Source organism: Strigops habroptila, chromosome 12, assembly GCF_004027225.2.
Source record: "Strigops habroptila isolate Jane chromosome 12, bStrHab1.2.pri, whole genome shotgun sequence".
In the NCBI taxonomy this organism is placed as follows: Eukaryota; Metazoa; Chordata; class Aves; order Psittaciformes; family Psittacidae; genus Strigops; species Strigops habroptila.
Genome location: NC_044288.2, coordinates 1,291,900 through 1,305,973, shown reverse-complemented (window position 1 = coordinate 1,305,973; position 14,074 = coordinate 1,291,900). Strand labels below are relative to the sequence as shown.

At 50.8% G+C, this 14,074-nt stretch overlaps 1 protein-coding gene across 4 annotated transcripts in view; it reads right to left on the bottom strand.

The window, feature by feature from the left end:
* The window catches only part of MAN1C1 (mannosidase alpha class 1C member 1), a 63,410-nt gene extending 51,241 nt beyond the window's left edge, over positions 1–12,169 (bottom strand). For 3 of the 4 annotated variants that reach the window (XM_030505176.1, XM_030505177.1, XM_030505178.1), the window contains exons 1-2: positions 11,847–12,169; positions 10,184–11,146 (exon numbers count right to left, since the gene is read on the bottom strand). In XM_030505176.1, the coding sequence (XP_030361036.1) occupies positions 10,184–10,735 (552 nt within the window). In that variant the 5' untranslated portion in view covers positions 10,736–11,146; positions 11,847–12,169. Of the gene's footprint in view, positions 1–10,183; positions 11,537–11,846 lie in introns of all 4 variants that reach the window. The other variant, XM_030505175.1, reaches the window with a different exon arrangement.
* Positions 12,170–14,074: the final 1,905 nt, after the last annotated feature.

The window sequence follows — 14,074 nt, the reverse complement described above, 5'->3', positions numbered from 1 at the left end:
AGGATGTATCTGTAGCACTTAAAAGTGATTTCAAAGTAGAAGGTATCAGAATGTGTTCAAGTAACAACAGGAGATGGGAAACAAATATCTTTTTGTAAGATATTGGAATACTAAATAATAATATTCTAATATTAGAATATCAGATACTTAAAAGTATTAAAATATACCTACGAACTCCACCACACTGTGCTATGCTTTACTGTGATGATAGTTTCAGGGATTACTGTACGTGCTGCACTTTGGAAGTGCAGGTACCGTATATCCAAATGCATCTATGTAGACTTCCACGCACAAAGAGGCAACTCAAGCAAGTATCTTCCCCAACACTACTGCCATGTCACAGATCATCACCTTTACATCCTAATGCAATGGTTCGCCTCACAAGATTACTTTTGCTAACAGAGTTGCGTAGTAGGAGATGTCCGTCAAACACACAACTCCACAGCTATGCCAGGGCTGCAAACACAACGGATGGCAGGCGGATCCTGACAGCGAGCAACACACTGTGTGTGACACCATCATTAGGGTTTTTCAAGTCTTTTCACCTCTAGGTTGGACACTGTGGCAATGGCTTTTCTTAGCAACTCCTGTTTCATTCCAGCAAGCTTTGAGGAAAGAAACTGGAAAAAATTACTTACCTAGTAACTGTGCTTCTTCAAACGTCACCCCCGAGTCCCCCTCCCGAGTTGAGTGCCTGCAGCATAAATCAGGCAGGAAATTCCCCCAGCTCTCAAGATTTTGGGCACTGTGACATACCTATAGGCTGCCTTAGGGCTCTTACATTTCAGCTACGTCCCTTCAAGCATATACAGCACAGTCTTCACAGTGAATCCCTAATTACACACAGACTACAAATTCACTTTAAAAGTGACCAGCATTCCAGGTGAATTATGTACATCCATCAGTTAAACACCCAGGCCAGAACCCATCAGCTCCTCACCATCATACCCCCACACTAAAAGGGAAGGTGGATGGAAACACAAACACTAAGCAGGATTGGTTTTCCAGACCTGCATTATGACAAGGTAAGTGATTTTCTCCTTCCCTAAAGATACCATCTGCACAGGATTCTCATTTCTAGAGAACCAGAGCCCAAGGGGATGCTCTAAAAGAAGCTGTAGTGATAACTAACCCAAAATGGACTGACTGCAGGGGTGAGGGGGGGAGTGTGGGGACATTTTTCTTTTCTTTCTTTTTCAATGTGTTTGAAAACTGTCTTTGTCTCCATCCAAATGCTGGAACAGGCAAAAAGAGGGAAGTCAAGGACTGGCAGCACACCTCGTGCTTTATCACACACTTGGATAGCTTAACAGGAGAGATGTGGGAGGATGAGTTTAGTTTAATGCTTTCTTGCTGGTTCACCTGCTCCCCATCTGTCTTTGCAGACTTTGCTCCGAGGGGCCAACTGCAGCATCGCTGTCCTCTGCCTCCTCTCCCCTTTCAAGTTACTGGTGATGTGAACTTCTGAAGAGAGGAACAGAGCAATTCTTAAGCATTAAGTAATCAGCAGAGATTAGTCTAATAATTTATCAAAGGTAATAGCTAATAACAGACACAACAAATCTTGCTCACAGCCTTCCTAGAGCCTCGAGTCAGAGATGTCACCTTACAAAAGTGTTACAAGAAATTCTTGGACCACAGTAACAAATTTATGGGCCAGAGGCTGATAAACTCTTCCAATAGTCCCACAGCCAACAAAAAATCATACAAATCTTGCAAATACTGGATCTTTAATAAAGCTGAGGTTGGTGGAGGGGATGTTGGAACAATGTTAGAATTGAGCTGCAGGAAGAAAGGGACTCGTTTTCATTCAGCCTGACCTCCCACCACAGGAGAGACCAGGGCCTGGCCTCACTCCAGCACTGCACTAGACAATCATCATACAACAATGATTAATGAACTACTGAAAGAATAAAGCAAGAAATGGCAAGTTTGTGGATCTGGGTAATAAACTAAAGATAAGAACTATAAAGATTCATCAAAATTAGAGACAGAAAGCACCTCCCAGGTCAGAAACTCCATGTCCCTGTCAACGTAGAAATGGCTCCCACAGTACTGCTCTGACTGTGCTTCCTTTCAAGACCTAAGGAACAAGCTTCCACTGTTCTATTTACCAAATATTACCCTAATATTCAACTCGAATTTTTATTTTAAGTCTTTGAAATCCAGAAATGAAAGAACCGGAAGAGGAGACAACTGTCGACTGCTTCATCCTACCCCAGAAAAGGAGCTGCCTTCAAAAAAAATCCATCTCTTGAACTATCGTACTATGCAGCCACTGATGAGAGTGGGCAGATCCACACCCAACAGCGACAACCGTCTGGTTGTTGGAGGGCCACTGACACACAGAACAAACGTCTGATAGATAAGATAATCAAATACAACTATGGTAGGAACCCTAACATGGTCTCAGTACTGCAGGAAGGACACCAAGAAAGTCAAAACAGCACCAGGAATCAGCCAAGGGTTTGTTTGGGTTCATCCAGCACAATGCTGAACTACCAACATAAACATGTGTCCTTCCTAGATAGCTCCAGATTAAAACAGAGGCGTGGAGGAAGAGCCAGAAACAACCCACTTCCACTGGAATTCCGTTATCCATGAGCTGGGCTGGCTAACCCAGACAGCAGGAGGGTTTCAGGACAGATGAAATGTGATTACATTATAATTACCTTCGTTACTTTGCAAAAACATGGTTATGCACTTTCTTGACTGCCCAGGGAAATCATGTTAACACAATTAGAGCAAGAAGCCTGGTTTAAGCACGGTTTGCTTGGACGTTACTAACACAGCTCCAATTCTCAGCACAGACTCTGAGCCATCTTGCTCCATAAATCAGTGAGAGCTGTGTCACACATCCTCTGAAGCAAGTACCAGCTCTCAGAGAAGAGACATTCTCTAGGATGTACTGAATGTATAACTTCATTGTATATCATCATCTTGTGCAAGCGCTGTTGGCACGAGGAGATGCTGCAGAATTTCTAAATCTCTTGCATTTATTATTCTTTGCAGCCTTCCTCTCACGATATCGCTGTATTCACTAATAAACTAGGAGAGAAAGAAATATAACAACAGTTCTATGGCCACGCAATAGAATTTTTGGAAGCCAGATTAGAACTAATGAGTTCTTGGCTGCCGCTCAATCACGACCATAACAACAATCAGCTCAAAGAAGCCTGAGAACTGTTTTCTGCTCCGCTGTCACCTGCCCGTCCTCCTCAGTAACCTTCGATGGGGTTTGACAGAGGGTAAAGGCCACAAACACAATGAAGTTCAGTGCAAACAGCCCCCAGACTGGCGGGAGACCCACAGAGTGCCCCACTGAAGGCAGGAGAGCAGCACAAGCTGCTGCAGACAGCTGTGGGTACCAGCACCCGGAGCTGGATCATCGCCTCTGGCCCACACAGCCCAGGGGGGACACTGGGAAGAGCAAGACACCACTGGGCAGGGGTGGGTGGCACAGAAGGAACTACAGACACAAGGAAGGGGAAAGTCACAACCTGCATGAGGGGGACCTAAGGACATGGCGGGTTTCAGCACACAGGACTCCTATTGCTAGAAAGCCAGGCTCCATTACCTTTCTGCTGAGGGAAGAAGTCAGTCTTAGGAGCACATCTCACACTTTCCCTTTTCAAACACCGTCGAGATCTCGCCTTTGATTCTAGTACACAGCAGACATACACACAAGGGACTCTGCATCTTCGCTGTCAAGATAAGCAGATGCAAAAGGGAAGCACTGAAGTCACTTCAGTTGAGTGCAATCTCTAGCTATCACTTCTACTCCAGTGCACTCCCAGGGAATGCTAAAGTGCCTGAGAGGAAACAGTTTTGTCACGTATCAGTTTGCTGGATTAGGGATAAAAAGTCCCCCTGTGCCTATTTTACAGAGGTGCAAATTGGATCCATACAGTGACTCAATGAATCTGCCATCAGGAACAGAACCTGGGACCAAGTGTCCTATTCTGATCAACAGTAGGTGCTCTGTCCCCTCTAATAAGAGTACAAACAAGTAACATCCCTGTGCCATAAATAGAGGATGTTTATTATCCAGTCCTTCAGTGTTCCCACTGTGCTCTGTGTCTTAACAGTGGTTTGGGTCCATCACGCACAATCCACTCACATTAAGCACGGCTCACTGACACCACTGCTGGTGACAGCCTCTCTGGAGCTCTTCCAGAACACTCTGTCATATGATGACCTGAAGCACCACGGGGATACGCAGTACAGACAGCAATCATGGAGTGTGCTCACTCCTCATGCCAAATCCAGTCACAGCACTCAGGGAGAAGTGCTTTTTGGGGAATGTTTAAAAATTAGAATGCTCCAAGCACAAGATTCCCTCTTCCCACCAACGAGGTGAATGTTGTTTCCTGCTTTCCCCTTCTGGCAGCTTCATCTAAGTTTCATATTCAGAACCCAGTGACAGACTGATTCAAAATACATTCTCCTTTCCCCCTCTGTCTTCCATCTAAAATATGAATTGCTTTAAATACTGAAAAAACATATTGAAAAACATCATAACAAGATGATAAACAAGCTAAACAATAATAGGCTGATAGAGTAAACCAAACATGACTGATTAACATCATCTGGTAAAGCCTTGCATACAGATCCAAAGGAAAGAACACCAGACACAAAAATCTTTCCCCATTAAGGGGCAGATTTAATTGTTGATTAAAAAGTTAATCACCAGTCTATAAATATTTTGGCTGGAAAGATGGAATCTTAACCCAGGCGGCTGCTTTGCAGTAAATATTTGTACAAGTGCACATACACAGTCCCCAGCCTGATGCCCAAAGGGGTGATGGGAGCTTGGCCCATACTAGTACTGGTCCCAGCAGTGGGGCACCTCACCCCATGCACCCCCCAGCTATGCACCCCCTGTTTCAGACACAGCCACATCTGGTCCTGCCCCCCCAGGGTATGGGATGGTACCCAGGCTCCAGGCCAGCTTCCCAAACCCTTTGTCTCTATAGCTGAGAACTTTCAAATAGCTGCTGTGCATTCACCAAGTCCTCCTGCACAACATACTTGTGTGTGTTCTGGAAACTCATTTCCTCACATCCAGCACACACGGTCAGACATTATCTGTAACCTGCCTGGAGAGGTCCACACTCCAAAAAGTTTGTTGTGTGTGAATAGTGCATCGGTCTTTAAGTGGTAGTTTATAAATTAGCCTTGCACCAAATTCAGTTGTTGTGGAACAAGTGCTTTCATGCTACATTTTGTAGGTAAGAATAAATGCCTTCACAGTACTCCCAAATTCCAAAATGCACTAAGGTGTCATTGGCACCTCTAAGGCAAACAGCACTGCAGCACGGATCACAGCATGGGAACTATTTTCTGTACTTGTGCATCATGCCAGGACAAATACATTTTTAGTCGATTACCTGCATACTCTACAGCCAAAAGAGTCTGAGACAGGTGAGGTCAGAACTTTGCATGAATCCACCGGAGGCTGGGGAAGCAAAAACCACACTGGATGCACCACCTGAGGGATCTGCAGTATGGAAAACCCTTTTGCACAGGTTCAGTAAATAAATGCATGAGAAGGAAGATAGAGCAAGGGAAAATTCCAGCAAGCCTGGAGACAGCCAGGGCCTCAAACTGCAGAGAAATGCTCTCTGAGCAAAGTCTTCCATGGATCTTGGTGAGTAAGGTGTGCATGGGGAGGTGCTGTGGTGTTACTCACAGATGGAAGCCACTGAGGGATTACACTATTTGCTTATAGTACTGTTCATCCGCAGATTACAGACAGAAAAAGCATTTTTCTCCAAGAATAAAAGTTGCACAGTGTAGGGAAAGGGAGAGATCTGAAATAGTTTTCCTGATGGCTTCAGATATGAAATGGCTCAGGACGACCAACAATGTGATTCACAGGGTTGTGCGAATAGGCCACTCGTAACTCACCTGAGAACTGTTCTAAGCCCCACTCCTAATAAACTGGGGATCACAGTCCAGTTCCCAGTGCTCATGCAGCTCTGGGAAGCCCCCTGAGAACAGCCGCGGCTTGTCCACAGAGGTGTGAGACACAACAAGGTCTGATCAGGTGCTTGTCCCACCAGGGCTGCAGCACAAACTCAGGAGAACAAGCAGAGCTTCCTAAAACCAGGAGCTTGCTCCTGGATGGCTGCTCAGGACTGTCAAACCACACAACGGGAACAGCAGCCAACACCAAGAAACTGTCCGGAAAAGCTGAGCTCCTGATAACATTCCTGTTTCTTGCCAATTATCTTTTAGTGACAAACTGTCAATATATTTGTGTTTAAAAGACTGATCTACCTTAACAGGAGCTGCTAATCTGGAGAGTGATGCAGGGTAGCTGTGTGCACGGCCTCTGATGGACTTCTTCCCCCTGGGGCCTGATTTTCAAAAGCCAATCCATCTTTAGAGCTGTGTTAAAAGAGGCCAGAAGACAGCAAGGAGAGGGAGAGGAAGGTGGAGACAGAAGAAAAGCCAGGATGAAGAGAACCACACTGTAAAATGAATAGGCTTCAGCATTACTAGTCTGGAGGAAATGAATGCATGTGTCAAACCCAAGGGTACAATCCCAGCTGAGGACTAAGAGCCTGCCTGAATTTGACATATTCCCTTATTTGAAAGGGACAAAGGACACAGTCAGGTTAAGGTATTGGGTATTCTCAGACACCAGACAAGGAAATTTGCTTTTCGTACCCAAAGAGGAAAAGAAAAAAAGTAAATCTCTTTCACTGTTCCCATTTTCTCCACCATCTCATGACTGGAAGACAGATAGCTAGTTTAATTCCACTGATGAACACTTTCTGGTCCAGCTTGTTACAGTGGTTGTACTTAAGCACTGGATGGCATTAGCAGAGCTGGTATAAAAATACTTTAGGGAAATGCCGTTCTCTCTCCCCACCACTTCCCTACCTGTGAGACCCATGAAGCCAACACAGCAACAGCACAGCACGGAGCAGCCTGTTCTGCTTCACCCATCATCAGCAAAACTGTCAGTTCAGCTCCAACAGCAACACCTTTTTTACTGATTATGATGCAAAAGGCAGAAACCACACGGTCTGATTTTCCGAGCTCTGAGGCTGAGTTTGCAGTAGTGGCACTTGGAGGGGAAATCATTCTGACTTTTCACTGAGCCAATCTGATCTGGAAATTGCTGAGAGCAAATAACTCTGGAATCCCACTGTGGCATTTCTGCAGCCACTTTCTGACTACAATCACTTCTCCTTTTTTTTGATTTCTTCAACATCAGTGATTAGTATTTGGCATGTGTAAAAAATCAGCTACTCCTGAAGCCAAGCCTGACTGATCAACTGCACAACTAATACGTTTCTCAGAGGTCAGTTTAAGAGATGAATAATCCCAGGCCCTTTTACATTTCCCAACCTGCAGCATAGAGAGATCGTTATCCGATTTCACTGCAGCTTTCTTCAAAAGGTCAGCGTGCCGCCGGGACTCGGCTGCCCACAGGAACATGGAGCAGCATATCCCAGGCAATTCTCCAGGTGACCAACGACCTTTTGCAGTGAGCAGTCTGTGCAGTACAGGGCATCTCTTCTTTCCTTCTCAGGAAAACAACTGCTTATTGACTCTGGAATTGTCTTAAAAAGGCAAGTCAAACCTAAGTAGTCAGCCACTCTGCTAAGTTACCCACCAGCACAAAGCAGTATACCTGCATGCGCACAACAGCTCAGCACACTGCAGCACTTACTCCTTTTAACAGGCTTCTAGGAGTCATTTCAACCTGCTAATCCACCCCTTTTCCTTGCTGCATTAGTAGGAAACACAGCATTCAAAGCACAAGGTGAGTGAGGCAGATATCCCCATGGCCAGACCCATCTGCAAACAGCTCTGATGCCCCAGCACTGCTCAGAGCGTTCCCAGACAGCAGCAAAGTGGGAGACGCCACAGTGGTGGGTTTCCTACTCTGGGCTGCACTGTCTTTTAAGCAGAAAATGTCTAACAGGACTACATTAGTCGACACTCTCCACACATAACAGCCAAGAAACTAATGATACACCCTCTTCTTTGGCTGAAGCATCAAGCAGCTTAGAGGCTGGGTGGGAAAGGGCAGACGCCTGCTCAGACTGAAGGGTCCTATGAGAAGATAGAAAGTTCCAAGTCTCCAGGCTGGGCATCAGCCCCAGTCTTTGATCATGCACCAGTTCTTTCTCCTGGCTTTCATCTAGGCTCTGGCAGACAGATGGGGGAAAACAAATCCTAACCCTATCCATCTTCCCTGCTACAGAGGTGCTGACCTGTAAGAATGGCATAAAGGGGAGTGGGGGGAACCCAAAGCTTTAAGTACCAGGACAGTTTGGAACACATTTTATCAAATTACAGGGCTTAAAGCCCTAGAAGGAGAGAAAAGCTACTGCACACACTGCCTTCCAACAGCAGCAAACCCACCGCTTGCCCCTGCTGGCGTCTCTCACATCATGTAAAGAATATCTGCTAACCCAAATGCTGTATCGTGACTTATTTCTTCCTTGGTAATTTTTTTCTACCCATCTGTTTCTTTTTATACAGCATTTGTCTTCCAATCTCTCTTGGTTTGTTTTCTTCATGTCTTTTTGATTCACGAAAAAAGGACACACCTTATCCCTCCCGCAAGCTGCACTTTGCGTCCCTTGTGCGCATTCAGGCTCCTACCTCAGCACCATATTTGTTTCTCTCCCTTGCTCTGAATAAATAGGAGCGCAGGCACTTTTAAGGAATAAGGGCTCCGTCTGAAGAGTAATTAGCTGTCAGCATAAAACCAGTACTTATGGATTCTCATCCTTGAAAAAAAACTAACTCTGCTCCCCGGCACTGATTATGGCTGTTAAAAACAGATGGGGCTGAATCCATACAACTTGAAATAATCCTATATTTCAAAACTAATTAACTACAAATAAAGCACTGTATGCCACTAGCTTTCAGAAATGTGATTTCCAATTCGATTTGTTTGTACAAAGAGTAGAAGCGGGTTATACATGGGTGTGTTGTGCTACCCCAGCATACCTTGAAAGTGGGAATCTGCTGCATGTTCAAGCACACGCTCCACAACTCCAAGCACACGAGGGCTGGGAACTGGAATATTCTGCATACCCTGCAGCCAAGATGCAGAATGACAGGATGGCTCAATCATGCTTGGGATCATACAGAAACCCAGCACCTTGGGTGTGTTGTGTCTGGCTGTCTGGCAGAGAAGTTGGAATTTTACCAGCGGTGAAGCCTTTGTTTTAATGACTGTCAGAGATATCAGGAGGGGAGCTTTAAAAAGCCCCTGGTTTTAAAATGCAGGTTATGGTGGATGAAACTCCTTGGCACGTTACTCTGTGACTTCCTTCTCTGTTCAATGTGGGGCAGCAACTTCGGTGAATGCCTACACCTTCGTGAGAGAATGAACCCAGGAAAACTATACTCTGCTTAATTACATCCATGCATTTTACTTACTGGCACCTCTTACTAGACCAAAATTCAGTCCAAGCTGGTTATCCATCATAGCAAAAGATACGACAAACACAATCAAATACTACACAGGATCTATAGCTCTTAGTTAACTGGGTCACAGATCGCTCTGCATTGCTTGTGCCAGGCTTTTATGCACGAGCTGTAGGCACCAGGCCAGCCCGTCCCCACTGTCACCCCCGTGCCCCGCCTCCGGTGACATTCCCTGGGCTCGGCGGGTCGCTGTTAGTGGGCTACAAGCCCCGAGCCAGCTCCACCCAGAGCAAGCACCGGAGCAGGTTATGGGACAGCCACGGGGGCACATCCCATCCCACCATCCCCATGCACCAACGCAATGTTCATCATCCATCAGCGCTGGGTGGAAGCAGCCAGGTTTACACCGACACCAGGGCAGCCTCTTGCACAACCACAGACACCTCCCGCCAAGCACAATTTTTTCCCCTAATAACCAAGATGAAATTTCCCTTTGCCTAATTTCAGCCCTTTAAATTCTAGTCACAGCCTGTCAGGCTGCCCTACCCTTTCCTCTCCAGCGAGTAGGTGCGTGCAGATGCTGACCAGCACGTGTGCAGGGCTCGGAAAGAGAGCGTCTCAGAAAGAGAGCCTCCCCCATTCCCATCACATTCCCTGGGAAAAGGAGGGAAAAAGGGGCGCAAAGGGGATCTGTGGGAAATGGGGGCACGGCTGGGGAAGTGAGGGGGGTCTGAGGAGGCGCGGGCTGGCCGAGGGGGACGCGGCCGTGGCGGCTCCTCACCTCCTTAATCTTCATCCTGCGGGCGCGGGTCTCAGGGTCCTCGCCGGGCCGCCTGCCCCGCACCGGGTGTCGGAGGCTCCGGCGGAACCGCTCGTAGTCGAAGCGGAACGGGGCTCGCGTGTCCCGCGCGGGGGCAGCGCCGGTGGCGGGCTCGGCTCGGCCGTCGCCGCCGCCCTGCACCTGCTGCCGGGCGCGGGGCGCGGGGCGGGCGGCGGCGCGCAGCTTCTCCCGCAGGCGGCGCGGCGCGGCGGGGCTGGCGTGGCGGGGCTCGGCGGCGGCGGGTGGGCTGCGGGGCAGGTCGGTGTCGCGGGTGGAGGAGGAGGAGGCAGCGGAGGAGGAGGAGGCGGAGGAAGAAGAGGAGGTGGAGGCGGTGGCCCGGCGGGGCAAGAAGAGGCGCTTGAAGCGGGAGGAATCGGGCAGGAGAAACAGGGCTCCGAAGCACAGCGTGAGCAGGCCCGAGAGGAATAGCAGGAACAGGAACTTCTGCGGCAGCCGCAGCCCCAGCGCCGCTGGCCAGCCCGGCATGCCCGGCAGCTTCCGCAGCAGCACCATGGGGCACCGGATCGCGGCCGCCGGCTGGGACCCGCCGCCACCCCGGGATGCGCCGCTCGTTTCGGCGGCGAAAGGCTCAGGGGTGCCTCCCCCTCAGCACCGGCTGCAGCGGGCGCCTTCACCGGGGACCGCCGGCGGGCGACACGTGCACGGCTCCCGTCCGGGGCCCCGCCGCTGCCCGGGGTCCGTGCCCGAGAGGCTTGCAGGGCGCGGAGCAGCGGCTCAGAGTCCCTCCTTCCGGCATGAAGACGGCGGCGAGCGCATCCCGCCGAAGCCGGGCGGCGGAGCGGCTCCCGGCGTCAGTCCCCGTGCAGGCTCCGCGCCGGACGCTGCTGTCGGGCTGGCTCAGGGAGTGGAGCCGAGGCGGCGCGATGGCTTCTCTCTAGGCGGTGGGTTCATGCTGCAGCATTCCTGCGAGGCGGGGGAGAGAAGAGCGCGTTCATTCAACACCCGGACGGATGCAGCCGGCGTTATAAGCCTTTGTCCCGGAGGAACTGCCGCCTCCCCAGCCGCTCACCCACCCTCCTGCCACACGAGCTCGGCTTCCCTCTTTCCGGACCTGCCATCAAGTCCCCAGCCTGCAAGCAGCTCCCAGCTCTGCACCGTCCCCAGGGCTCCGGGCTCCTGTGGCGGGGCAGCCCTGGGGCTGAGAGGAGGATCCGCGCCCCGGCGAGGAAACCCCCGGAGGGGCCAGAGCGAGAGGGACGCGGCGGCTCCTCTCCTCCCCTCGCCGGGCTGTCAGCAGCTGGAGACGGGCGGGCTTGTAACAAGCCATGAGAAAGCTGGGCTCGGGATAAGTTTCTTGAGGCAAAAAATTCTACGGATTATTGTTTTTGCTAAATACATCCCGGCAAATTCCCTCTTTCTCCCAAACCTCTGCCTCGCTGTTAAGAGTTATTCATTCACTCTCCCACCCCAGTCCCCTCCTTATGGGCGCTGGAGGAGACAGAGCTTAACTTTCGGACCAGGAAAGCAAGCGGGACCACTTTCAGCCAGCAGGACGCGTCCGAAAGAGCTGCCCCAGCCCAGCCCCGCTCGCCCGGGCGGGCGCGCCCCCGATCGCGGCATCGAACCCCCCCGCCCGATGCTTCTCCGACCCGCCGTTACTCACCCGCTGACAAGCCCAAGCCACTCCGGGTCCCGCAGTGATCAAACCTCAGCCCTGCCCGCGCCCCGCAGAAGCGAGACCCGCTGTCGCCAGCGATCGCGAGTGCCCGCTAAGTGGAGAGGACGAGGCTGGCCGCACACCGCACTCCCCAGGGGACGGCTTCCCGCTCCTGCCCATGCAGCACCCGGGGGAAAGCCCCTAATGCACCGAGCTGCTCGGCGGTGCCGGCTCCTCGCCGCCTCCCGCCCCGCCTTCCCCCGCCGCAGCGACCCGCTGCCCGCCCGCACCAGCCGCTCACTGCGACAGCGCCGGCAGCACCGCCCCCCGCCACGCCCCTCGCAGCGCCACGCCCCCTGCCAACGGCTGCTCGGGGGAGGTGGCGGGGGCGCCGCGAGCCAATCAGCGCACCGGGTGCTGCCCGCCGTGACGCTCGCGCCAAGGCTACGCCCCGCCCTCTCTCTCTATTGGCTGAATCGCGGAATCGGGCCTCGCCCATTGGCTCCTCCAAGCGCCAGGAAAGCGGGAGACCCGCCCGCTTGTTTACCACAGCTGCCCGGCTCCAGCCGGGGGCGCGTCCGCCTCGCCCCTTCCCTCCAGCAGGTCTTCCATTGGCTGCGAGGAACGCCCCGTCCCGCTGCGATTGGCGGAGGGGCGTCCGGCTACTTCAAATAGCGGCCGGGGGCGCGGGGCGGGCTCAGAGCTGTGGGGCTGCAGGTGCGGGGTGGGCGGTGCCGCTGCCACCTCTCCTTCAGCCCGCACCGCTCTGAGCGCTCCTGAGGGGAGGGTTTTCCCCGCGTAGCCCGAGGTGCAGGGTGGGCCAGAGGGTTACACCCCTCCAGGGTGGCACCTTGTACCCCGGAGTGATGTGGCCATGGGGACGTGGTATGAGGTGAGGAGCAGGAGTCTCAGAGAGGGCTCAGAAATGGCTTGGGAACTGCCTTTCTGCACGCAAAACTGTCCTGTCTGCGTTTTATGAGCACACAGCCGGCTGCCATGAAGCACACCCGAATCCCGAGTACTTAAAGCCTCATCACACACCTTAACCTTCAATGTACCATACAAGCACTAACCAAATCTGACAGTCACTCTGTGAGCTGTGCTGTACCGGAGGTGAAGATGGTGAACCAAAGGATTCCTGGTCATAAATATTAAAACAAAACACAAAAAACCAAAAAGCCCCACCAAAATCTTACGAGGAAAGAGAAAAAAGGGGCACCCAAAGGCGCCTGAAACTGCTCAGAAACGGAGCTGGGTGTGTGGAGGAGGTCACCAGAGGTGGATCTGGGTGCTGTGAGCATAAGGCAGAGAGGCTGCAGCAGGAGGAGGCTTACAGGAGAGGGTGAGCTGCAGCCACTGATGTGGCTAAACTTGGAAGAGCTGTAAGAGAACATTTTGTAGGCTGGCGAGGAGCTGGAGCTGCAAGGAAAGAAATCATCGGCTCTTTGTCTCTCCCTGCGCTTTAGCGTGCTCCTTCATAAAGAATGAACACCAAAGGGATGGAATCCCTGATCTGATTGCGGGGTCAGTGGGAGCCCCCATACTTAGAACTGTTCAACTGAGAATCAGCGATGTTGTGTCCTGAAACCTGCCAGCCAGCTGCCGGTTCGGTCATTGTGAGCACTGGTGCAGCTGGGAGCCCTGCCTTGTGCATTTATCAGTGGTCCACAGGGACCAGCAACAGACCATCGCTCCATGGGCTTCCCTCATCCCTTCTTCCATTCCCTAACACCTTGCCTTGGCCTCAGACTAAATGTAATAATCCTTGACCCTCCTCAGATCTCCTCTTCCCTGGGGAGACCTCAAGCTGCATTTTGTATCAGCCTCATAAAGAAAACACCAAAACCTCAAACCCAAACAAAACCCACCAAACCTAAAACCTCCGCTATTGCCATAGTGGTCCCTTGATCTTCTTACAGATGGCCCCAGGACCGAAAAGGTTAGAAAGCTCTGCTTTCTAAGAGGATTTGGGGGCATCAAGAAGGATAATAAAATCGACAGCTGAGAACAAGTCAGAGGGATAATAAAATAGACAGTTTGGAACAAACCAAAAGGCTGTCCCTAGCTCTTCATTTCACACAGCAGTGATGGACAAGTTGAAGGCTTATCTTTTAATTAGGTTAAATTAAGAACTCTTTGTTTTGCTTTGTGTTTAGCATAACATCTCGAAGGGAAAAGCTTAGAAAAGCAAGGTTTTCTAAATGAGGTTAAATTAAGATACCATGTTTCCTAAA